General features: G+C 40.2%; 1 protein-coding gene across 1 annotated transcript; it reads left to right on the top strand.

The window, feature by feature from the left end:
* The first annotated feature begins 634 nt into the window (after window positions 1-634).
* LOC146839049 (zinc finger BED domain-containing protein 5-like) lies at window positions 635-25,696 on the top strand. The gene is made up of 2 exons (XM_085600001.1): window positions 635-1,940; window positions 25,596-25,696. Exons 1-2 carry the CDS (start codon window positions 635-637, stop codon window positions 25,694-25,696), a joined length of 1,407 nt encoding a protein of 468 aa, XP_085456127.1.
* The last annotated feature ends 814 nt before the right edge of the window (window positions 25,697-26,510 follow it).

Genomic DNA, 26,510 nt, shown 5'->3' with positions numbered 1-26,510 from the left:
AGTCCTCCTCCTCCTCATGCCTATAGTACCATCTGTGCCATGCCTATACCATCTGTGCCATGCTTATTCCATCACCTGTGCCTATTTTCCATCCGTCCTGGGTGGGGATCAGATCGGATGGGATCGGATGAGAGCGGACAGGCGATCCGCTCTCATCCGATTCCCCATAGAGAGCAGCGGGGCTCTGACATCTCCCTCTCCGCACACAGTGCGGAGACGGAGCTGTCATACGCCAGCTCAGCGGGGATCAGCGGATCGATCCCCGCTGAGCAGAGAACGGTCCGCAACGTTTTTGTTTGCCATTAAAGAAAAAAATATTAAACCATGCTTGAATGTCGGAACTGGTTACTAAAATTTTTGAATCCCACCACTGATGTTAAGGACTATAAATAGCTCCGGTGTCACTGTTACACTAACAGGAGGAGGACAGGAGGAGACATCGCAGTAGATCGCCGATGAGCAGAAGAGCGCCAATGGATCTGGATTTGGAGGAAACATGAGCAGAAGAGCAGAAGAGCGCTGACTGATGGATCTGGATGGAGACATGCGCAGAAGAGTGCTGAGTGTGACGGACAGCGGCTATCTGGAGGAGACAAGCGCAGTAAGTACTGAGTGACAGTGAGATACTGAAGTGATGGACATGTTTTTGAAAAGGAAAGAACTGGACTCTGAACAAAATTTGGAGCCAGATGAGAGCCCAAGTATGAGTGGGGATCAAAAGAAAGCTAAGATGGTTAGCTCAAGCAAATTCTCTGGCACAACGCAATATAGCGAAAGCTATATTTCATTTGGATTTACTTTCACCGGAGATGCAAACAAACCAACTCCACTGTGCGTGGTGTGTGGTGAAAAGCTAGCTAACAGTGCTATGGTCCCAAGCAAACTTAAACGCCATCTCCAAACAAAACACCCTTCGCTTCAAAACAAGAATGCGGACTATTTTGTTCGCCTGCGTGAAAACACGGAGAAACAGGCAACTTTCATGAGAAAAACCACAAAGGTAAATGAAAGAGCTCTTAAAGCTAGCTATCAAGTTGCTGAACTTATAGCCAAGTCAAAAAAGTCGCACACTGTGGCAGAGACATTAATACTTCCCGCCTGCAAAGCTATTGTAGAGGAGATGCTCGGACCTGAAGCAGCTAAGGAAATAGCCAAAGTCCCTCTCTCAGACAACACAATTTACAGACGTATTAATGACATGTCTGCAGACATCGAAAGTGTGGTTTTGGAAAAGATCCGTATCAGTGAGAAATTTGCATTGCAACTTGACGAGTCTACTGATATCAGTGGACATGCTCAACTCTTGGCCAATGTGCGGTTTGTTGATGGTGATGCAATTAGAGAAAACTTCTTTTTTTGCAAGGCATTGCCAGAAAAAACAACAGGAGAAGACATTTTTCGGGTCACATCAGAATACCTTGAACAAGGAGGACTTAAGTGGGAAAACTGCACAAGTGTCTGCACCGATGGAGCTGCAGCCATGGTCGGGCGCACCAAAGGCTTTGTAAGCAGAGTGAAGGAAAGAAATCCAGATGTGATTGTTACGCATTGTTTTTTACACCGTGAGACCCTCGTAGCCAAGACTTTACCAGCAGACCTAGTTCATGTGTTGGATGATGTTGTGCGCATGGCAAACTTTGTAAAGTCACGACCCCTGAAAAGTCGCATATTTGCAGCTTTGTGTGAGGAGATGGGAGCGAAGCATAAAACCTTGCTGTTTCATACGGAGGTCCGGTGGTTGTCGCGTGGCAAGGTCTTGGTTCGCGTGTATGAGCTGCGGGAGAAACTTAAAGTGTTTCTGACAAATGAGAGGTCAGATTACGCAAAGCTGCTTGCAAGTGATGAGTGGTGTGCAAGGCTGGCATACCTGGCAGATATATTTCATCATCTGAATGAACTGAACACACGAATGCAAGGCCGAAATGAAAACCTGCTTACAAGTACAGATAAAATAAATGGATTCCGTTCAAAGGTGCAACTCTGGCATCAACACGTGGAAAGTGGCAATCTTGAAATGTTCACACTCACCAAGCAATGGCAAGGTGTTCACACTGCTGCACCGTGTGAGATAATAGTTAAACATTTAAAAATTCTCAAGGAGAAGTTGTCATTTTATTTCTCTTCAGTCTCCACTGAATGCCTTGACTGGGTTAGGGACCCTTATAGCTCAGCATCAGTTGGTGGAAAGGACATGACTTTACAGGAGCAGGAGGAACTAACTGAACTGAGACAAAATCGTGGTTTCAAGCTAAGATTTGCTGATCTACCTTTGGACAGTTTTTGGTTGGATACTGCCAAGGAGTTCCCCCTTCTGGCAAACAAAGCTATTTTGACATTGCTCCCATTTTCCACTACATATCTGTGTGAGATGAGCTTTTCAAGCATGATTGCTATAAAAACTAAATACAGAGAGAGACTGAGAGCTGTTGACGAAGAGCTACGTGTGTGTCTTTCTTCGATTCCAGCCAGAATATCAGCTTTGTGTTCAGCCAAACAGGTCCAGGTTGCGCACTGATCAATAAAGTATTTTATAATTTTTCATATTTCTGTTTACTTACTATTTCATAATAAAGTAATTATAAAATACTTTCTTTGTGTTTATTTGATTCCTATTCAAGAGAATTACTTTATATATAGTCAATATAGGCACAGAGTTATATTTTTTAACATTTTCTAAGGGTGGTGTGCCTCGTGATTTTTTTCATGAAACAAGTGTGCCTTTGCCCAAAAAAGGTTGAAAAACACTGGTCTAATTGTTCATGGGGAGAGCAGTGTTTCCCTAATAAACAATAAGATAGACCAGCACATCTGTGGTCCTTGTTAATATTCCCATTCTTTCTTTCCTGTGTCCCTGTATTAACACAACGGCTCTTTTAAGAGCCAACCTTACCTCACAACTTTTTTTAAAAAATGTAAATTAATTTTTTTTTTTTTACCGTACGCGTATTTTTTTTTTTTTTTTTTAAAAAGAACAATTTTTTTTTTTACCCTACAAGGTCCTTGAGGGAGTACAATGGAAATGAGAAAAGCAGAGAGAGGAGAAGTGAAAAAAAGGGAGCATGAAAATAAATGTGTAATAAAAACAGAAATTTCATACTTACCTGACCAAAAAAATAACATATTTATTAATAAATGCTTCATTTAAATTGCTAGAAAAAACGTTTATTTTAAAAAAAAAAAAATTCTCAATCTGAAAAAAAAGAAAAAAGTATTAATATTTAATAATACATTTTAGAATACAGTACACATGTTTTCATATTTTAAAACAATTTTTTGCCCTTTTTTGCTGTTTTCAGAATATATTTCATTTCACTGTAAATCGTGAAAGCAATAGCATTCATCACTTAACAGCGGGCAAAAAAAAATAACAATCTGAAAGATTGTTTAAAAACAGCCCAGAATCTCTTCTCACTAAAACATACCTTTATAGAAATGTTACATATTTTTTAAAAATATCATCTAAGAACAATAACTTTTTCCACTAAATATCGTCTTAAAATTTTTGTTGCATAAGCATAATCACCAAAATAATATGTGTCAAAGAAGTCCACAATACAAATTGTTACCTTTCCTTTAGGCCAAATGGTAATTTTTAAAACCTTTTTTGATGAAATTTCCAATGGTAATCCAATAAAATTGCAAAAATGATTTGTACAGATGTTGCAAACTCTATCTAAAATTTTGGTTTCAGAAAAATTAAATAGGAATTTGCTAAATCAAAAGGCAAACGTTGCTTAAAAAGCAATTGAGAATCATTACACAGTGTCCAGCCTTTTTCACATTTAAGATAAACTGTGTAATGACCAGAAGTTATCGTAGATCCATCATGGAAAATTATTGCAACTGTAACAAAAGTTTTTCCTGAAATTGATAATTGCTGTCCTATAAACTTCTTTATTAAAGTGTCCAATTTTGAACCATCAGCTCTACAACGTTGCATCATTAAAATTACATACTGTCCATATTTCTTTAAAAATAACGTTGAAAACATGTCAGATTTACATTCACAGCCTTCCATGCTATGATTGGCATCTTTATCTAATTTACTAAAACTCACTGATTTACTTTCTGGCAATGTTAAATAGATAAACCTTTCTGAATCAACATTAGAGCTGCATGTGTAGAAACAGTTTCCACAAGTATGTTCCCATTTATAAGAGAGACCGAACATATTCTCAATATCTATGCCTTCATCTTCCAGTACCATATGGACATACATCAAGAATTCCTGTGCATCTTGCTGGACATTTTGAGTAAACTGTGTACGTCCTGAACATACATCTAAAAGATTTCTAATTTTATTAGCACTTTCTATTTTAGTTTTATCAATACTCAGTTTCTCATAAAGGAGACTTAGCACAGAACAGAATCTTTTATCATGATTTACTATTATCTGCTCTTGCAAACTTTCAAGATAAAATACAACATTTAGCACTACATTAGCGTAGCAGTTGACACCAGAGCTATTTTCAAAATGACAACCAACAACCTCTTCAACATTATCCTTTTTCTTTTTGCTTGCAATCACATGAGTCTCTTTTTGTTTTCTCTTCTCTACATCCTCATTACAGATATTCTCAAATCTCCTTTTCCGAGAAACAACACGTTTCTCCAACACAGGATACTGACCTAAATGAGGAGCATAGGTTCTTCTTAATCTATTATACTCCTTTACACAATTTGCATCTGCACTAACTTTTGAGTCATCAAAGTCTATCATGAATAAACCAGATAATGTTTTCACTCGTGACAAAGCATCATATGCCATACCTTCTTTGAACACAGTAGATCCAATGTTTACAAAAGCACTATCTACAGTTAATCCTTGAGACTTGTGAATAGTTACAGCATATGCTAGAGAAAATGGAAACTGGTTCCTACGTACATAGAAGTCTTTTACAAGCAAAAAACGGACTGAACAACGACTAATATCTTTAACCTCTGCAATCTGATCAAATTTTATTTTTTAAAATTCAATTCCATCTTTTTTCTGGTATTTCACAAAACCCACAACTTTACCCATAGTTCCATTCACTAAACCTTTTTCAACATCCAAATTTCTCCTTAAAAATACTCGACAGTTCATGCAAAGATATAGATTTTTTTCTAATCCAGCTGTTTTCGAAATGTTCTTCTCTAGAGAATCCAATTTATTTTGCAGTTTGCCTGTTAATGTAATAGTAATTCCTTCATGCTGAATTTTATCAACTGCTTCCATTTTCTTAATCTCTTCCTTTTCCAATTTCAAAAGTTCCTCATTGAATATCGAGCATTCACGTAGTGTTGGCATTAAGCAGATTACAGTATTATTTTCTGCAATATTCTTGTATATTTTCTCTACAACTATTTCTTCCTTTGGAAATAAATTATGTAGCAACCGACTCTGTAATGCTTTTCTGCCAACTTCTGTCAGTAGTCCAATTCTGATATCTTTCAGAATACTAGCATAACCTTCATCGTTTGCTTGCCTCATATTGGTAGTAAGTTCTTTGTACTCAAAGAACGACCAAATATTCGCATTACCAATGCTTCCTAATGAATTCTTTGTGTCTTCATGTGTCACAGTATTAAACACTGGTTGTCCTTTAACTGGAGTAAGCTGTAGAAGATCCCCAAAAACTATAACATGTTTTCCTCCAAATAACACGTCATAGTATCTCTTTCGAATTTGCTGCATTCTTAAATGCACAAAGGCAAGCATTAAGTTTGATACCATGCTTACCTCATCAATAATGAGAACTTGCATCTTCTTCAACACTCTTGAAACTTCGAAGCATGCTTCTCCTGTAAGCCTGTGATAATCTATTTTGTTCTCATGCTCCACTGGTAACATTAGCAAGCGATGTAAGGTAATTCCTTTTATATTATATGCTGCTAACCCAGTTGGAGCAGTAACAACACAAGACAAAGTTGAATCTGTTTTTTGCTGTAGGTAGCTTCTGATGACTTTAATTAGGAAACTTTTTCCAGTTCCAGCTTGTCCACTCACATACATCCTGATTGGTTCAAATGATGTGCATGTGCACTCTTTATTTTCATGTAGTAATCCGTGATCAATTGTTTTTCTGACTTCTTCATAAATTTGTTGTTGTTCTTCATTCAGTTGTTGTTCCAAATTTGGTAAGTCTATTAAATCTTCTTGAGCTTGATTCATAGCTGTTTCAACTTCATTCATGGCTATTGCAGCTTCATTTTCTACAATTGGTTGTCCTAGGGGATCTTGACTGAGCGTTTCAGAACTTTGGCTGTCTTGAGAACTGTCTCTAGCTACTTCAGCTGCAATTGTTGCTTCCTGTTCAATTTCTTCATTTAACATTTGCACATAATTTATGAAAGTACTGCATTCAATCGTATCTTTACATGCATTGAATGAATCCTCATAGCTTTCAAATTCTCCAAGTAGTTCGTCCTCTGTACGCCATGGTTTAAACAGCTGTAAAAGTGCCAAGTAGTAAAATTCCTTTTTGTCAGTAGTGTCGCAACTCAGCTTCCTATGATTAATCAAACTTCCTTTTGTTTGCTTCACCAAACATCCTTCCTCACCAATGACTTTATATTTTCCATTTTTGATGTCTTCTGTGGCTTTCCGTGAAAAAATGTAGTTTTGCAGCACTTCATAGACACATGTTCTCAAGATGACAACTTATTTTTGGGTAATACGTGTCCAACATGTTTGTTTTCAAAATATCTGTACTTTCCGGGTCGTTCTCGGCCAAATATTCAATTTCTGCAACAGATTTCAGTACCCGATTTCGCATTGGTGCAAGGCCTAAACTTACCCAAATTATTCTTCTGGATTTCGAGTACAGACTTGCAGATGATAACCTATCTGAGCATTCGTAGGATCCAATTTCTCGATGCGATAACATCTTTAAACTGAAACTGTATAGCTTCTTACTGACAGTTTTCTCGTGAGAAATCTCTTCCCACATTTCCTTCAATTCCGTTTTCTCAGATTTAGTAATGTACGATGTGACATACCGAGCAACAGCAATAGAATTGTCTGCCACATACTGAATATCCATGTTAGCATTCCACATGGATAAAATGACTGGGTTGTAGTCATTTATATACTTTGACTCTTCTTTTCTTCTTAGGTTGTACGTATTTTTTGGAGATTTTCTTGTAATAGTATGTCGCACAGCTGACATAAAACTGTTTACTCTTCCTTTACAAAGAACAGGTCTGGGAAATCCAAATCGACATTTTGTGTAGAATTTATCTTTGCTCTTGTACTTCCGTCAACAGTATTTTCCACACTGATGACTTTGGAAACATAAAACTTGGCCTTTTAACTTTTTCTCTTCTGTGCTTTTAGGTATAGCACATGTTGCATATTCTTCGATGAAAGATAAAACTGCTTCATCAGCATCTGTTCCAAATTTGGGGCATCCTTGATCCACAACAGCATATGAATATGAGGAGCACCTCTTGCTTGGTACTCTTTTCTCCAAAAGAAATCCACAACTTCGCCAAGAGGTGGATTTTTTTTATTGCAGATGAAGGACATCATAGCCTCAAATCTATGAATGAAATATCTGCAAACATTAACCGGATCCAATGAGCACAGTTCTCCTGCTGTCTTGTATTCGATGTTTTTAATGTTTGAATTTGCCTCTCGAAGAAAATCCAGAAGATCATCCCAAGCGTACTCTGCACAGCTTAGGGTAAGGAACCATGTAGGAGTTCCTAAATTCCGTAACATGCATTTCAATTCTCCATGGCGTCGGTACCAATATTCATTTGTCCCACGCTGACAAGCCATCTGATTGATCAATTGTGATTCCAAATGATCATCTCGCTGCTGCACTTTGTTCATAAAATCCTTAGCAGACACATTATGTAGATGTACTCCACTTTTTAAAATGTGATTTACTGCATAAGATAGTGCAGACAAGTCACTTTCAAATAACAGATGGAACAAATAAGGAATACTTTGACGAAATCTGGGATCCTCTGCATATAATCTTGTAGTCCGATACTCAGAAGCAGGAATCTGGACTGGACGTTCATCGTATCGTCCACCTTCTCCTGTAGGAAACAGCTGGGGAAAACAACGAGCTTCCAAACTCTCCTCCCATACACTTACGGGAGTTCCTTTGGCTTTTTTCATCTGAAATAGATCAATAGTGTTTGCCATAACTTCTTTTGAATGAAGAGGATGTATGCTGAAATGTTCATAAATTTCTTCTTCTTTTGACTTGTCCACTTTTTCAATTTGCCCAGTTGGTGTGTCTGTGTCTCCTAGTAAATCTTCTTCATCTTCATCTATATAAATTGATTCATACCATTTATTATTCCTTTTCAAATATAAATTTGCTCTTTGTACTTTCCGTACATCTACCAGCTCCTGCCAAATTTTCTTACTCTTTGTAGGTACACCATTAACCAGAATATCTAATGGTTCAGTTTCCAAAGTATCTGTATCAATAGTTTCCATATTTTTTTTCAAATCCAACGGCAAATAGACAACTCTTCCTTTTAAACCTCTCTGTAAATCTGAAGGAGGTAATTTGCCTGTTTTTGGCTCCATACGTACTATGGTCTGGAACGGATGAACACATTGAATGAGTATAGACTCATACGTATTTAAATCAGAAAGTTCTGCAGGAACTTCAACCAATTCTAAATTATTATGTACAGCTCTAGCTGGCATTTTATTTTCTTCTAACTTGTTGTAACAGTATTTACAAATACGATGATCTTCACCCAAATCAAAACAATTTTCAAGAAATATATATGTTGCAAAATCCTTCCACTTATAATTATCTTCTTCTTCACTTTTTTTGTAGAGATCAACATTCCTTGTTTGGATTTTATAATGGCTTCTCCGGCAACAAATACAAGTAATATTTGGTCTTTCATTAGAGATGATAGCAAATTTTGTTATTTGATCTTCAAATTTCTTATTTACGGAGGGTTCTACATTCTCTTCCACATTTTCCTCAATAACTGTGTCATTCCCTGCACTTTCTTGTTCCGGACCAAAGTAACTTAACTGAATTTCATCAGTAGCCTTCTCAACATCTGATACAGTTCCACGGAACAGAGCCCTATTCAACTCATTTAACTTTAGTGCTGGACTTTTAGCAAAATACAATCTTCTCACAAATTTTATAATTTCTGTATGATGAACTGCCAGCATCCTAAAATGGTGAAAAACACTTTGACAAACTTTCCTAGATAGACAAGCCAGAGAGTGTCCTTGCAAACCAGTATTCTCTCTCACTCTGCATGGATCTAGTCCTTGAAGCACCTTAATCTTCTGTTTAACACTCTTTTTACTATATTCTCTTAAAAACTCACGTAATTTATCAATAGATTCCTGTCGCAAAGTACAAATACTACTACAATTCCAAGTATACACTGGGGCTTTAGGACGTCTCCCCATAAACTCATCCGCAATCACTTCTTCCTCATTTCTTGGAACCATTTTCTCCTTTTCCATTATACAACCATCTTTTACTTCATAAGCTCGTCCAGTGGTGTCAACTGCATGCAGCAAACTATTACTTTGAAGATAACTCTCTTCATTAAAAAATGGTTCAGTACTTGAACTATGTATCCATTCTCCTAAAAACACTTTACAAAAGTTATTTCTTTTCACTACTCTTTTCGTTTTGCTTTGTGACTTCATTACATTGACTATTTTTTCTAATGTACGCAACCTGTTCAAAATTAAAATGAATAGTTTTCTTTTTAATTCTAAAGCCTTAGCTACAATGGCTTCAATATCTTTTTGTCTCTTGTAAAATTTCGCTTTTTTCTTATATTTTTTCACATCCTTTAGCAAATTGGACATCACTCTTCTCTGAAACATTTTCCTACGGATCTCTTTAAATGCTGTTTTTCTTTTTAAGTCAATTGTTATTGCTTCTGCTTGTACATTAGCATTTAGTAAATTCTCACTTTTGTCCTGTTGTTTTCTACTTGAAACAGTTTTTCCAATGGGGACATTTTTTAAATTTTTCCTTTTTTTGAATATATTTTTAAAGAATTCCTTTGTCTGCTTACCAGAAGACTTTTTCTTTTTTCCAACATGAGCATCTTCAACTAACTTGGGTCCTCCAGTTGTCTTCAAATATACATGTTTTTTCTGTTCTTTTCGCTTTCTTGATTTTATAGGCATCTTATATTTCCTTCACTGCTCTGCAGCAATACCTGAAAGAAACTAAAAAAAAAATACCTTTTTGTAATTTGAATATATTACTATATTTTTTATGAGCTTTTCTAATCTTAGAATACTATCTACCCCTTTCCTACAAGTGAAAAACACAATAAAACCAACACGAATTAAATCTCTAAGAACAATTCCTGTGTGCACACAGACGCTTGGTGTGATTCTAGGCAGAACACGATATTTGATTTGCAATTCAAAAGCACACTTACTAATGTTTTTTTGCAACTGATATTACTCTAACAGTCTGACACATTTTCCTTATAGTTTAGAGAGGCAGAAAAGAGCACATGTCCAAACAGCTTTTTCAGAGCATGTACATGTGTAACCTGGCTGACTGACTACACTCCAGCAAAGGTAATGAGCCTTGGTGATGTTCAATGCATTAGCGTTCCTCACTCCTACCTAAAACACCACACAGTGCTGATTAGTAAGCATGAGTGTACAGGAAAAACAGCTAGCTCTCTGCTAAGAGTGTGGTTCTGGAGACTTTCTACTGTCAGGTGCAAGAGAGACTTGAATGGACCCTTACATAACTGCATAAACACTGTAAACATGTATGTAAGACTATATGTGTGGTAAGGGTTAATATGAGTTTTTAGCATGTAGCAACTACATGACCCATTGCACAAGTGGAAGAAAAATCTACCATGTTGATTTCAAATATGTTAGCATTTGCCTCTTATTTGAGATACTGTTTTGGGCTGAATGCTAACCATCACATTTCCAGAAAACAAGCTTCCCCTTTCATACAAATGCAATTCTAAATGAATCAGAGTGACACGAAATACATCTCTGACAACAATTCCGGTGTGCTCACAGACTCATGGTGTGATTCTAGGCAGAAAACGAAATTTGCTTGCCAATTTCAAAGCACACTTACTACTGTTTTTTTCTGCAAGTGTTAAGTACTCTAACAGTCTGATACATTTTCATTACAGTTTTCAGAAACAGAAAACAGCACATGTGCAAACAGCTTTTTGAGACCATGAACATGTGTGACCTTTGTGACTGACTACACTCCAGCAAAAGAAATCAGCCTTAGTGATGTTGAATGTATTAGCGTTACTCACTGCTACCTGAAACACCACTCACTTGTGAATACTAAGCATGATTCTACAGGATAAACAGCTGGGTGTGTGCTAAGAGTCTGCTTCTGCAGACTGTGTATTTTCAGTTACAAGAGACATATGCATGGACACATCCAAAAAGAACCAGAGTGACACGAAATACATCTCTGACAACAATTCCTGTGTGCTCACAGATTCATGGTGTGATTCTAGGCAGAAAACGAAATTTGCTTGCCAATTTCAAAGCACACTTACTACTGTTTTTTTCTGCAAGTGTTAAGTACTCTAACAGTCTGATACATTTTCATTACAGTTTTCAGATACAGAAAACAGCACATGTGCAAACAGCTTTTTGAGACCATGAACATGTGTGACCTTGGTGACTGACTACACTCCAGCAAAAGAAATCAGTCTTAGTGATGTTGAATGTATTAGCGTTACTCACTGCTACCTGAAACACCACTCACTTGTGAATACTAAGCATGATTCTACAGGATAAACAACTGGGTGTGTGCTAAGAGTCTGCTTATGCAGACTGTGTATTTTCAGTTACAAGAGATATATTACATCCATAACAGCATAAACATTGTAGTAATGTATGTAAAAGTACATGTGTGGCAAGGGTTAATTGGAGTTTTGTATATGTAGGACCAACCTCACCCATTCCATGTTTAGTAGCAAAATCTGCTATATCTATTTCAAATGTGTTATCATTTGCCTCCCATTTGTGTGATACTGATTTATACTGAATGGAAACCATCACAGTACCCAAAAAAAAGCTGACCCTTTCCTACAAATGGCATTCTTACAGAACCAGGCCAACAGAAATAAAATCTCTGACAACATTCAAATCCTCCCCTTTCCTACCGATGCAATTCTAAAAGAACCAGAGTAACACGAAATACATCTCTGACAACAATTCCTGTGTGCTCACAGACTCATGGTGTGATTCTTGTCAGAAATCGAAATTTGCTTGTCAATTTGAAAGCAAACTTACTACTGTTTTTTTCTGCAAGTGATAAGTACTCTAACAGTCTGATACATTTTCATTACAGTTTTCAGAAACAGAAAACAGCACATGTGCAAACAGCTTTTTGAGACCATGAACATGTGTGACCTTGGTGACTGACTACACTCCAGCAAAAGAAATCAGCCTTAATGATGTTGAATGTATTAGCGTTACTCACTGCTACCTGAAACACCACTCACTTGTGAATACTAAGCATGATTCTACAGGATAAACAGCTGGGTGTGTGCGAAGAGTCTGCTTTTGCAGACTGTGTATTTTCAGTTACAAGAGACATATGCATGGATACATTCAAAAAGAACCAGAGTGACACAAAATACATCTCTGACAACAATTCCTGTGTGCTCACAGACTCATTGTGTGATTCTAGGCAGAAAACGAAATTTGCTTGCCAATTTCAAAGCACACTTACTACAGTTTTTTTCTGCAAGTGATAAGTACTCTAACAGTCTGATACATTTTCATTACAGTTTTCAGAAACAGAAAAGAGCACATGTGCAAACAGCTTTTTGAGACCATGAACATGTGTGACCTTGGTGACTGACTACACCCCAGCAAAAGAAATCAGCCTTAGTGATGTTGAATGTATTTGCGTTACTCACTGCTACCTTAAACACCACTCACTTGTGAATACTAAGCATGATTTTACAGGATAAACAGCTGGGTGTGTGCTAAGAGTCTGCTTATGCAGACTGTGTATTTTCAGTTGCAAGAGACATATGCATGCATGCATCCATAACAGCTTAAACATTGTAGTAATGTATGCAAAAGTACATGTGTGGCAAGGTTTAATTGCAGTTTTGTATATGTATGACCAAGCTCAGCAATTGCATGATTAGAAGCAAAATCTGCTATATCAATTTCAAATGTGTTAGCATTTGCCTCCCATTTGTGTGTTACTGATTTATGCTGAATGGAAACCATCATATTTACAAAAAGAAAGCTGCCCCTTTCCTACAAATGCCATTCTTACAGAACCGGATCATCACTATTAAAATCTCTAACAACAATTCCTGTGTGCACACAGACTCATGGGTTGATTCTAGGCACAAAACAGTATTCCCCAGTGATACCAGTACACCTTAACTTATGGTAAAAACACACTCCATAATATTTAACTAGTTCAAGACAGTTAAATATCTCCCAAACCACAAAATGTAAAACATAACTTTTAAAGAAGAATCACAATTCTAATATTTATATAAAAAATCACCACATACATCCTGTCTCAAACTCATATCTCACCTTTAAAATTACTTAGTTGAGAAAGAAATGTGTCACTCAAACAGCAGACTATCAGAGTCAGAATATCAGAGCTCTACACCTCTCTCCTCTCTCCAGAACCAGTAAATGGCAATGTTTCCCTCTCTTTTTTCACACATATACATGTTAATTACAAATCTCAGTGCTTCCCACATTTTTTCAAATGAAATCACACATTTCTATTGGTTGAAAACTTCAACCCTTTTCCAAATGTACCCTTTCCCCAACTTGACTTCTGCCTGCTACCATAGCAACAGCTCATGGAACACTGCTGTGAGCAGAGAGGTCAGAAGTTCAGCACACAATGTTTCAAATCCAAAGAGCAAGAGTGCTTCACCTGTCAAACCTAACAGCAAATCCAAATTAATCTTCTGTGGGAACACAATTTTCTGAACCAATACAAAACATGCTTCTAAAAATGTACACATACAGCCTAGTTTTTACTGTAAAATGATTTGAATCAGCCAATGAGTTCTTTTTATTTAAAAAACATATGTATGCCTCCATTTTACAACTGTCTTTCATTTCATATTGCCATTCTACTGAAAGACACCTCCTGAGTGCATCCAGATCTCCTTGAAAGATGTTCACAGTGTGGATTGTAGGTCACAGCTATGTCTTCTGGAGTGAAAAGTATGCAGAAAAAAGAGGTATGGTGAGAGACCTTGCTTTGCCAAATGTAGACATTAAATGGATTGGTCAGAGAGGGTTAAAGTGGCACCAATTATTGCCTTTGGTGAAAACCTTTTAACATCTCCCACAGCCTAACCTTATTATTGTGCACTGTGGTGGAAATTACCTAGGCACTTTAACTGGGGTAGGTCTGGAAATGCTTATTAAGGACACCTTTGTGCAATTGATGTCGCTTTTTCCTCAATCTGCCTTTGTATATTCTAACATATGCCAAAGGCAAAAGTGGAACTGGTCCAACCAATTTTGTCCGCAGATTGACAAAGCAAGAAAGCACGTCAACAAATCTATTTCTGCTTTCCTCAGAGACTATGGTATGGGTTCTATAAACCACAACAACTTGCGTTACAACATGCAAGGCATTTATAGAGGAGACGGTGTACATTTCACTGATGAAGGCAACAGAGTCTTCCTCTTGAACTTTAGACTCTGCATTGGTACTTACTTGTAAGTACCACAAAAAAACACTTCGCTTACCGTACGCGCACCCCGCGATTTAAAAAAAAAAGTATTTTTCATACTTTTGTGACCTTCTTGGACCCCCTAATAACGCTAGGGGGTATGCAACTCTCTTCGTTGCCCCCTTTTCACGTTCTCCACCTTTGTTTATCAGTGTGAGACACACAAAATGGCGGCCGACACTTCCTGATTTCGACCGATTCGAATGTTTACAGTCATGTAACCACCAATCAGAATTAAGCTCGCGCACGGCACCGTGCGCATACGGTAAGCTTACCGTACGTGCTCGGAGCGCGCTTATAGATATATATATTGATTTAAATGCTATTTTCTCAGCAAATACTGAACACATTTACACCAGACCTACAAAAGGCACATCCCTGACCTGAGGACTACCTCTCTGCCAAATTTCAAGTAATTCTGTTCAGCCGTTCGGGCTGTAGCTTGGACTAAAGGTCCTATGGAAAAATGCATGGGGAAAACACGTTTTGGGACCCCCCTTTTTCTCAGCCCCCGCTTGACGAATCCCCCCAAGACTTTCAGGATAGGAGCGGAGCGGAGCGCCCCACCTATTTTGAAAATTTCGCCAGGATTCGTCAATCGGGCCAAAGTTATTCAAAATAGAATGTTGCGGATTTCCTATGGAAACACGGTCCTAACTATAACTACCTACTGGCGACCGCCAGTAGGTGATATATATATATATATATATATATACAAATCTTCCAACATCTGAGAGCCATAGTTAATTCAGACATGACATACCCAGTGGCGAGGGATTTTAAAGCTGTGCACAGTAACAACTTGAGTGATTTGAAATATTACGTCATTGGTGTAGTGCCCCCACTGAGAAGAGGTGGAAACAGGGAGAAACTGTTAAGAAAACTAGAATCCAAATTTATATTGGAGTTGGATACCAGAGGACCTAACGGATTGCATAATGGGGCGGAACTCCACAACTTTCTATAATTGTTATACCACGCTGTGATATCTAGAGATTTGTTTATTCTGAGTATATTAGAAGTTCCAAGATGTTAGGTGAATTTGCTGCCAGTCCTTCCCTTCTGTCCTTAGCTGACAGATTTTAATTCAACGTTTAGCACTTTATTCATATATTTGCACCAGCACTCTTTTGCACTTTCTTATTTTAAAAAGACTATCTTACATGGATTTTACATTTTAATGAATAGTTTCATTACATTAGATTTTTATCACACTGCATTTACAGTAATGAAGTTTGAATTTTGAAATTGCTTAGATATACAATAGGACGGGACTGGAGTTTTTTGGAATGAATGATACATTTGCATCATTTGCACAGTATGTTGACAATAGAACCAATGCAGTTTGCCAAAATGAAATGTGAATTGCACTTTGTTATCATTAATATAAAGGATAGAACCATATTCTATCCATATGGCACTCAAAATAGTTGGTCATAAAGGGGTTTCAATCAGCATTTATGCACTTTATTTACCTTGGATGAATGCCATTGCATTATTTTGCACAGTGTGTTGGCAATAGAACTAATGCAGTATGCCAAAATGAAAAGTGAATTGCACTTTGCACTTTATTATCATCTATTCAATGGTTAGAATCGCCTTCTTTCAAAATGGCATTCAACCTAGTTGTTTATGTAGGGGTTCCTACCAACACTTATGCACTTTATTTACCAGCAGTAGATTTTCAAATATAAAACCCAAGAACCATATAAATAGAGTCTATATTAATAAAGTTTTTTAACATATGTCTAACCTCCAATTTTTCCATTTATACACTCTTCCATGTCCATTCATATGTATATTGATTTTTCGTTTTTCCTATTTTTAAATTTCAACGTAATGGTAAAAATTTGTTATAATCATTGGTCTACGTAATTTGAGAAATTTTTTGCAAATTACGTTATTTAATTGTTTTTGTGCTGTGTTGTTGGAGAATAACAATCCATGTAGAGTACCCCTCATTTACCCTCTTATTCTTCACTCCGTCTCTCAGAGACAGAGATTATTACACTTCCGTGGAAGGCCGACGCACTTGATAAGTAAATTATGTTAACACCTTATATAGTCCTCTTCACCGGAAGGCCCAGTCTTGTTAAAGACTGGGTTAATAAATAAAGGCAAGCAATGCATTATTCCACGGTGGTTTCTGTCTACATTACCACGTCATTTATTGCATCGATTTTTCGTTTTTTCATTATAAGCAGCGCTGTTCTTCCTTCCTGCTCACCTGGCATTTCTAAAGCCCTGAACAGATAACGGCCCAATGGAGTTTCCGTGTTTTTATGAAACTCTGCTGAATGTCTTGCACCCGGACTGACTTTAAATAATTTTTCCTTCTGGGCTAGCACTACGGCTCCGGTGAAAGGCTGCTTGCAGCGTTAAGATCTAATAAAGGGGAAGGCAGCAAAACAAAGCGCTGGGAGATTGGCCGGGGCCTATTGTGGGAAAAGCCAAATACCTATTGAAAAGAAGTAAATGAATAGCGCTGTTCAAGACAGGAGAGGAAGTCATGGCGGCCGGCATGCTTGCGCGGAGGGAGGGAGGCAGGGGGTGGGTCGCGGGTGGGGAATCAAAAAATAAAAATAAAATGTACCTGAGTGCCGGGTAGCGCACCGCCTCCGCTCCTGGCCGGTCACTCTGTAATGGTGACTGCTGTTTAGCCATTGTGCACATAAAGGTAACTTTGGTGCCAGGAGGCATTTAATGATCCTCAGACAGACCTCTCACACCAATGATCCACTTTCTATTGAGCTCCTGGTAAATTCAGCCATTCAAAAACTGAGAGCTTACCTGCAGCGGCAGCCGGGTCCGCGTGTTCCTGCTGCAGGAACAGGAAGCAGCCAGCAGGCAGCTTACCTCCCCTACCCAAGCCAATCACAACACTGCAATGGCAGCGTTGTGATTGGTGAGGCGCAGTGGAGAGCGCCCCAGCCGGGCCATTTTCTCTATGTAGGATGCATGCAGCCGCCTACATAGAGAAAAAGGGGGAGTGTGCATGACTGCTTTGCTCGGCCCTGGGGCTGACCAAACAGTCTGTACCCACAACAGTGGGTAAGCCACTCCCCCCCTGATCTCGAGGAGGACCGCCCACCCGCCAGCCCCAACCAGGCACAGAGGCACTTCTGGTTTCTCGCAGTGCGAGAAACAGAAACATAAATGGTAGTTTTTACCATTTAGGTTTCTGCCTTCTCACACTGCCAGAAAGCAGTGGGGCGATGCCCCAATGGGGGAGCCGCCACTGGTAACCCCCCCCCCACTTTTTGCCAGACTACTGATGCACTTTGACTTGATGTGCCTGGGTCCCTGCCAATCAGGTTCCCACGGCCTGTGTTCTTCCTCAAAAACTGTACCTTGTACCCCCAATTAGCACCTCTCTGGCCACATGTCAGTCCCTTATAAAAGGTACCATGGGTACCAAGGGCACTGTGGCCAGGGAAGGCCTCTAAGGCTGCAGCACTTATTGTGCCACTTAGAGGCCGGTACATATACACACACACACACTTCCACTGTAGGCTGCGTGTTTTGGTGCAGAACAAAGTGAAGAGTCAACATGGCACACATCCCTGTGTGCCATGCCTACAACCCACTGCCCGGGCAAGGGTCAACCACCCTTCGAGCTGGGTCCAATATACCAGTGGTGAGGGTATAGGTGCATGATCCCTGTACCCCTACAGTGTCTATACCAATTCCTAGACATTGTAAGTGCAGTAATGCTCTTAAAAGTATAAGGTGCTCGGAGTTTGTCATTACAAACTCCAGAGCACCATAATGGCTTTACTGAAAACTGGGAAGCTTGGTATCAAACTTCTCAGCACATTAAACCCACACTGATGCCAGTGTGGGATTTAATGAAAAATGCACTCAGAGGGCATCAGAGATCTAGCTCCTCCTCAAGAAACCCTCGGCAGACCCGACGGACCTGAAAAATTACCGACCCATCTCTCTCCTCTCCTTCGCAGCCAAAGTCACCGGGAAATTCGTCAATGCCCAGCTGATTACCTTCATCGAAGAGAACGCCATCCTCGACTCTTCCCAGTCCGGATTCCGAGGTAACCACAGCACCGAGACTGCCCTCCTTGCCGCCACTGATGACATCCGCGTGCTCCTCGACCAGGGCCATACTGCGGCCCTCATCCTGCTGGACCTCTACGCAGCCTTCGATGCCGTCTCCCACCACACTCTTTCAGCCAGACTCCACGATGCCGGCATACGGGGAACCGCCCTCGACTGGATCCGCTCCTTCCTTGCTGGCAGAACCCAAAGGATCTGACTCCCACCCTTCCTCTCCGAACCCAGAGATCAACTGCGGAGTACCCCAACGATCATTGCTCAGCCCCACGCTCTTCAACATCTACATGGCCCCCCTTGCCACCATCGTTAGACAGCATGGGCTCAGCATAGTATCCTATGCCGAAGACACTCAACTCATCCTCTCCCTTATGAAGAACCCCGAAGGGGTCTCGAGGTCAATAGCCCATTGGCACCACTCTGCACCCGGCCGCCGTAGTGCCGCTGAGGATGTAACGAGAGTGAATCCTTGATCCTGAGGGAACCCTTGTTCTAACCCCAGGAACTCAACTCCAAAGACTGAGTATTTTACCTGGTAAGAGTTAACTTCATTTTCCTCCATACGAAACCATCAACTGTTTTTCTCAGAAATATTTTCTAAGTGTGGAGTTGATTTGTATGGAAACCTGAAAAATAACAATTGTACCTAATTTATTTTACTTACCTTTTCTCTAGGAAAAGTCCCAGTGTGATATGTAGGCCTAACACACTGAATAGAAAAACTAACTTTAAAAGTGATCTAAAAAGTAACTAAAAAGTAATCTGTACAGTAATGTCAATACCTTGACTTACCTGTATTTCAAACAACTGCATTTGAACTTGCATTCACTTGTAAACACTGCATAATATTTTGCAAAGCATTTATTTCACTTACCTGTGCCAGGCTTAGTTTGGGTCTAGAAATAAAATAACAACAATATTTTTATACAAACAACATTGGTCTGAGTTCAGTCTTTGAGTGTGTGACATCATTTGCTGCCTGAGTGTGCACAACAAATGCTTAACACTACCCTCTGATAAAGCCTTACTGCTCGCTCACACTGCCACAAATAGTAAGGTGCTATCCACTTTTACCTCTGCCTACCTTTGGGGTTCCACTGGACTCTGTGCACACTATACCTCAGTTTGGTATATTTACAGAGCCAGCTTCCTACGCACACCCCCTCCCAGAAACCTATTTAATGCAGGCCGCAGCGCAACCACATTGAGTAGGTCCCCAGGCCAGCTCCCCTGTGTTGCTGCAGGCCGAGCCTCACTCAAACCTGCACCACAATGCCAGTCCGTTTCACCTTTGTAATTACTCTATTGTTACAGCGCAATCTTTTTTCATTCCCTAACTTTTGCCTCCCTCATTCTTATAACTTTTGCCTCCTTCATTTCCCATAAGTTTTGCCTCCTTCGTTTTTCATAACTTTTGCCTTACAGTCTAATTCTAATTCTCTCCCATTTCTTACTCCAAGTCTAACTTTTTGCCTCCTGGTTGTGCTGCTTTTTTTCAGCCAAATGCTGAATTTGCTGCCTTTTCTCCCACTCTCTCCCAAGCTCCCTCTCATGCTGCCCCCTTCCTGTGACCCTGTCCTCGCATGCTTCCCCACTTTCGGTGACCCCGTCCAGCACCCCGCCATCCCCCAGGAACCTACGTAATGCAGGCCACAGCGTGACCACATTGAGCAAGTCCCCGGGCCAGCTCCCCTCCGCTGCTGCAGACCGGGCCTCACTCGAAACTGCACCACACTGCCAGTCTGTTTCACCTTTGTACTTAACTTATTGTTACTTGTAATTAACTTATTGTTACAGCGCAAACTTTACCTTTTTTCATCCCCTAACTCTTGCCTCCATCATTCTCATAACTTTTGCCTCCTTCGTTTCCCATAAGTTTCGCCTCCTTTGTTTTTCATAACTTTTACCTCCTAACTATGCCTCCTTTTTTTCCACAGGAAATATTTTTGGGAGTTCATGCAATTACATGGTCCAGAGAGGCCGCATTTACATACGGATATATTAGCAATTATCAGCATGGCATCAAGTTTTTCCTTTTGCAAACATAATCAACCAGAGAAAGGACTGAAATATAACTTGTCTATGGTATTATGCTCCAAACCCCAACTGTGCCGCGCCCCCAACTGTCCCTCCACATAACATATCATACATCCGGACCATAGGATCGGGCCTCCTCATCGAGAGATTGAGTGAGAGATGGCTGGGGGGCAAAGGTGAGATCCCAATAGTCTGCCCATCGCTTCCAAATTTTGAAAAGTTTCTGAGGGCATCCTCAAGCTCGAGGAACGGGAATATCCATCCCATGCAAAAATCCATTCCCCTCTTCCTGATGCCTACAAGTGCCAGCGTCTCTGCCATCCAGACTGTAGCTATGTCTTGCTTAGCAAGTGTGAGGCCTAGAAAGAGGAGATGACATTGGTATCTGTCTCCCCTATCCCTTCCGTGTTGTGGAGTAAAGTCAGTCTAGGGGACCTAGCGAGTACCCATTTCAGTACCTCCGTAAGGCAGGCCAGTCCCTCTTCCAGAATCTATCTAGGGCCGTGCAAAACCATAAGTTGTGTAGAAAGGTGCCTTCATCGGTACCACAGCGCAGGCATATTAAAGACGACACTAACCGCGCTCTCCAAAGCCTATGGCGCATATAGTAGGCCGTATGCAATAACTTGAATTGGATTAACCTGAAGCGTGACGAGCTCGCTGGCCAACTGGGAGATTCCCTAAGGGCTTCAAGCGTGAAGGCGCAGTGAGTGATGAGTGTTTGATATATTTTCAACATTTTAGGAGCCCTGAGTTCTCCTAACAGTAGTTTGCCCTCCAGTGGATTAAAGTTGGGGAGAGTTGTAAAGTCAGAGATGTATGGCAACAATGCATGATGAAACTGCAGGAATTTATCGAATTGACTGCGAGGTATGGAATATTCCTCCTGCATTTCTTGAAACGACTTAAGGGTGCAGCAACACATGACATCGCTTAGAGCGGAGATCCCAATTACATCCCAGCCCGAAAACCTCGTAGAGAAGTTAGTTCAGGGAGAAGTCTACTGCGCCACAGCAGGGTTATGTGCATAAGACGACCCCATCCGGCAAAGAGATTAGTGCCATGCTAATGTAACGCCCTGAACGTCTCAGGATCGTTTAACAGACACTACAATGAGGACGCAACCACTTGTGAAGGGTTAGTTCTTTTAATGAAGGCAAATAAAATACAAAGAACAAACAAAAGTTATAGTCACTGGAATCCTCCAGGCTAAGTACGTTACCAGCCCACAGCACGGATGGTCCTAACCGTCCTCTGCATATACGCCGATCCCGGCGTATGCCAACAGAGGGCAGAAATGAAATGGCCGACAATGCCAATCGGTAGGCTGTGAGGGGCACGAAGAGTGTTGGGGAGAATCGAGGAGTCAGGGAAACACCCAGCCGGGGTCTCTACCTGAAGGGAGCAGCCGCTCAACCTCTTCCTCAGACTGCACCGGGACGCGGAGTCACCTCCTGGTGATGCGTCACCGATACCCCAATCACAAGCAAGAAGACTGAACCGAGAGCAGCCGCTCGATCGATCCTGTGGACTTCCGAGTCTGTAACGCGGCAAACACCTCCTGGTGTGCGTTACAGCTGGCAGTCCCTGTGTCACTGGTCGGGCTGGGAGTTACGACTCCAACCAGCAAAAGCGCCACTGCGCTTGGACTCAGCCGAGTCAAAAAGCGAAGCTCAATGGTTGACCGGTAGAGCTTCCGGGTCCTTCACAGGTGACGATGGGGCAAGACACGGCCCAGGGAATAACGACTCGACCTACCTCCGTTCTTGCCTTACTGGAGCACCACTCCGGAACACTGCTCTTCACGAAGCAGGTACGTCGGTGTAAACACAATATCCGACAGCCTTGTACCTCCCGGTTCCTCCCTTTATAGGGCGTGTTTTCCTTGAGTTATGTAACAGCTCTCCTGTTTACATAAGGGCGTGTTTCCCTTGAGTTATGTAACAGCTCTCCTGTTTACATAAGGGCGTGTTTCCCTTGAGTTATGTAACAGCTCTCCTGTTTACATAAGGGCGTGTTTCCCTTGAGTTATGTAACAGCTCTCCTGTTTACATAACCTCTCAACCGCTAAGCATCCTGGGAGATGTAGTTCGTTTTCGCTGGTTACCGTTTTCCTCCCCTCGTATGACAGGAATTCTTGACAGCTAATATCACCAATCTAGTGGCAGGAGGAAGGACTCTCACATCTGAGTTAAGTATGCGTGGAGAGTCGGGTCTCCTAATGACCACAGCATATGCTGGATCATCTCTGGAGCCATACCACCAGCCGTTGAGTACCTTAAAGTGTGAAGCTGCATGATACGATTGAGGGAGATCATACAGTTACACAAACAATGATAAAATTGTGAACATTGACAAGTGTAGACTGAACAAACAGTGGCAGAGAAAAAACATGGAACAACACCAAATAACAAAATACACAATATAACCATTGTTTCCTCTCTTAGTTAGGCCACGTTTTTAAGCGTCTACGGCGTTTCGACCCACGGGTACTTTGAGGGACATCTTCAGGACAAAGACTTCAAATATGATAGCGTCCACTTTCTTTTCTACAAAAATGAAATGTATATATGGATTTGCAATAAAACATTTTTTTTTGTTTTTATGCTCAGCACCAAGAATGTGACAAGAAAATAGGAAACAGGGATTTTAAAGACAAAAGCAAATAGAGCAAGACCTAAAACCCCAGGATTCCAAAGTTTGTGAAAAGAATCAGAAAACTGTGAAAAAGATGAAAAAAGAGAATGTACAAAAGGGCTAAACAGTCACCTCACTAGATCTCCGTAATAAACATGAGGGCACCAATCTTTGTGTGTCGGGCAAAATTGCCTTGTTTTAAGAGGAGATTCTAAAGCTGTCAAAGATTAAAAAGATAAAGGCATATGTTTACCAAAAAATTGTAGGTTAGGGTTGGATACTTGCCTAAAAGAAGGTTATAAGAATATAAACCCTCATACCTGTCGGTATGCCAAAAAGAAGTCTCACGGCATAATTTAGACCTTAATTAATAAGAAACTGAGCCGGCACAGGATGCGAAATTAGTGAGAAGATCAGGATGTCGGTATGCCCAACCGTCAGGTAGCTGTCACAGTCAGAGTGAATAATTCAATTACTGCAAAACATTCACAGTAGAAATTCTCAAAAATGGATTAACTCCCAGTAGATTAAACAGAAGACCCACTAAATATTCATATCTAGTCACTCCTATCATCCAAACCAGACAACCCGTGATAGTGGTCCAAGGGTTGTGCTTAAAAACTATGCGCATGGACAGAAATAGCACGCCTTAATATTAAATGAGACCAAAACATACACAGGCTCCTACAGGCTGGAATAAGAGCAGGAAACTATGAGGTTACCGATATCTCTTGTATGGCCACAGATGCTGTGACTAACATCTAGACCCGAGAAGAATCTTTATACCCAAGGGTCTCTATTCGTTTCACAAAAATCTAAACAAGGCCAGAAACTAATTACACAAAACATACATACACATAATGAGACATACTGTCAAAAGAATCGTAGGAAGGGACAATTTCTCCCTAATAAGACCATCCAGGCTGAAATTCATAAAAAAAAAAAGATGAGATTAGTTCTAAAATGAAAAGCAGTTCAGCAAGTCATGCTTCTCCAAGAATCCACTTACTTCCAAAATTTTGTATTCCTGTGCGCCGTGTCCCGTCAGTATTTCGAATCCGGAAAACTTAGGACCGATACAGAAAGTGGACCAGCACGTCGTTTTTAAAGTGTGCCGTCATAACCATAGTAAGAGGACTTGGTCGTGGCATTAAGACTCGGTTCAAAAACGCAAAATAATCTAAACGAGTCGAAGCTGAAATATTATTGTCAAAAATTGTTAATGAAATCGAGTGTATTAGAACATGTCAAGGAAATGACATTCCGGGGTCGATTTCAACCATTGTGTGCAAGTCTATAAACCGCACCCATCTTCCGTGGGCAAAAAGTACAGAAAAGTAGAGAAAAAGGGAAAAAAGGACCTGATTCCCAAAGCCTCAAAGTTTTAAACGTGCAGAATATTAGACACATTAGCAGTACAACCCAGTTTGCTTATATTATTGTCTGCTATGTTGCCAAAAGTAAATATTTTTTCATGAAGCATGGATTATTGGCATTTTGGTACAGTGTAATCTACTGGTTTGATGGAAATACATCTGTGTCATGAGTATATATTTTCCAAATATATCGCATTGCGTTTGACAACAAGGATTGTATTTAGCAACAGGAATAGACATGTAACACAGCAATGCCCTCATTCAATCTCATATATAATTAATTAAACCTTTTCAGAGAGAAATGGGAGACATTATTACCCAAAAACAGAAAACTGTGCATATCAAAAAGAATTTGATTTGAACAATTAGAATCACAGAATATTCGAAAGGAATTATGATATCCACAGTATTGATGGTTTTGCATTAATTCCAAGGAAGCTCTAGGGCACACACATGAAATTAGTCAATACCCATATCATAGATACGTTTACGTGTAAAGCTACTAGAACAACTACACTTAGCACCAAAAACATTATTGCATCCAAATTAATAAAAAGAATTCAATTTAAAACATCTTCAATGACAGAATAGGGTCTCTATATCAAAGGAGATCTCAGTGTATCTAACAAGCTAGCTGAAAAGTACAGCTGTACATGCTTCCAGACTGTTGAGCCCCTTATTAATACTGTCACAGGGGAACATCCAGCGACATTTGCTTTGGTTTAGCATACCTGTAATGTCACCGCCCCTGCGTGGACTCTTAACCAATTCAATCACCTGCCATTTTAGATCAGCTGAGGTGTGATTGTATTCCAGAAAATGTGACACCAAAGGAGCATGCTCATTTCTGCACCGAATGCGGCTTTTATGTTGGGAAAGACGACTCTTAATGCGTTGTGTGGTCTGCCCCACATAAATTAAATTGCAAGGACACCAGATGGCATACACCACATTCTGCGAATTACAATTGGTGTGGTCACGCAAATCATGTTTGATGTTACCATGTATGAACTGTTTAGTGTTCATAGTGGAGTCACACATGAGACAGTTACCGCATCGGTAGTGGCCCAGGATCTTATTGAGGCCCCATAAAATAGTCAAATCAGGGGAGCACTTAACGGGTAGAGCGGCACAGACCAAATGGTCATGAATAGTTTTACCCTGTTTAAAAGAAAAAAAGGGGCATTTCTTTGGTAATTCCAACTGCCTGCACCAGGGGCCAATGACGTTTCACAATCTTTACAATTTGATTACTTTTGGTCCCGAAAGTAGAGACACAAGTTACACGTTCAGATGTTTTTGGAATACGTGGTGTCAGCAGAAACCCGCGGTGGTTATACGAAGCCCTCTTAAGCGACAGGTTGATCAGTCGTTTTGGGTAACCACGATGTTCCAGTTTTTTGCAAGTATTTGGGCCTCTCTAAAGTAATCCTCCCTAAAATGGCAGTCCCTGCGTATACGCAAGAACTGGCCAAAGGAGAGGCCATCTTTGAGGCCCCTTGGGTGATGGCTAGTATATTCCCAAAGGGTGTTCCAGGCCGTTGGCTTGGTATAGAGCTCAGTGGCCAACTTTCCATCGCTCAGAATTATAGTCAGGTGTAGAAAGTCAGCACTCTCACTGCTGGCTTGTGAAGTGAACCTAAGATTCTGAGAACAAGTATTCAGCCATTTAAGGAAGTCCTTCAGGGTCACAACATCGCCAGT

The sequence above is a fragment of the Triturus cristatus genome, chromosome 4_2 (genome assembly GCF_964204655.1).
Source record: "Triturus cristatus chromosome 4_2, aTriCri1.1, whole genome shotgun sequence".
Lineage (NCBI taxonomy): Eukaryota > Metazoa > Chordata > Amphibia > Caudata > Salamandridae > Triturus > Triturus cristatus.
The sequence above is the reverse complement of the archived record's forward strand: the minus strand, read 5'-3'. Positions and strand labels throughout refer to the sequence as shown.

Bases quoted from the DNA above. Each gene is read 5' to 3' on its own strand.
- LOC146839049 (XM_085600001.1), top strand. From the start codon at position 635: ATGGACATGTTTTTGAAAAGGAAAGAACTGGACTCTGAACAAAATTTG. The intron at 1,941-25,595 runs GTACAGATAAAA...CTGCCATTTTAG, and splicing joins AAATGAAAACCTGCTTACAA to ATCAGCTGAGGTGTGATTGT.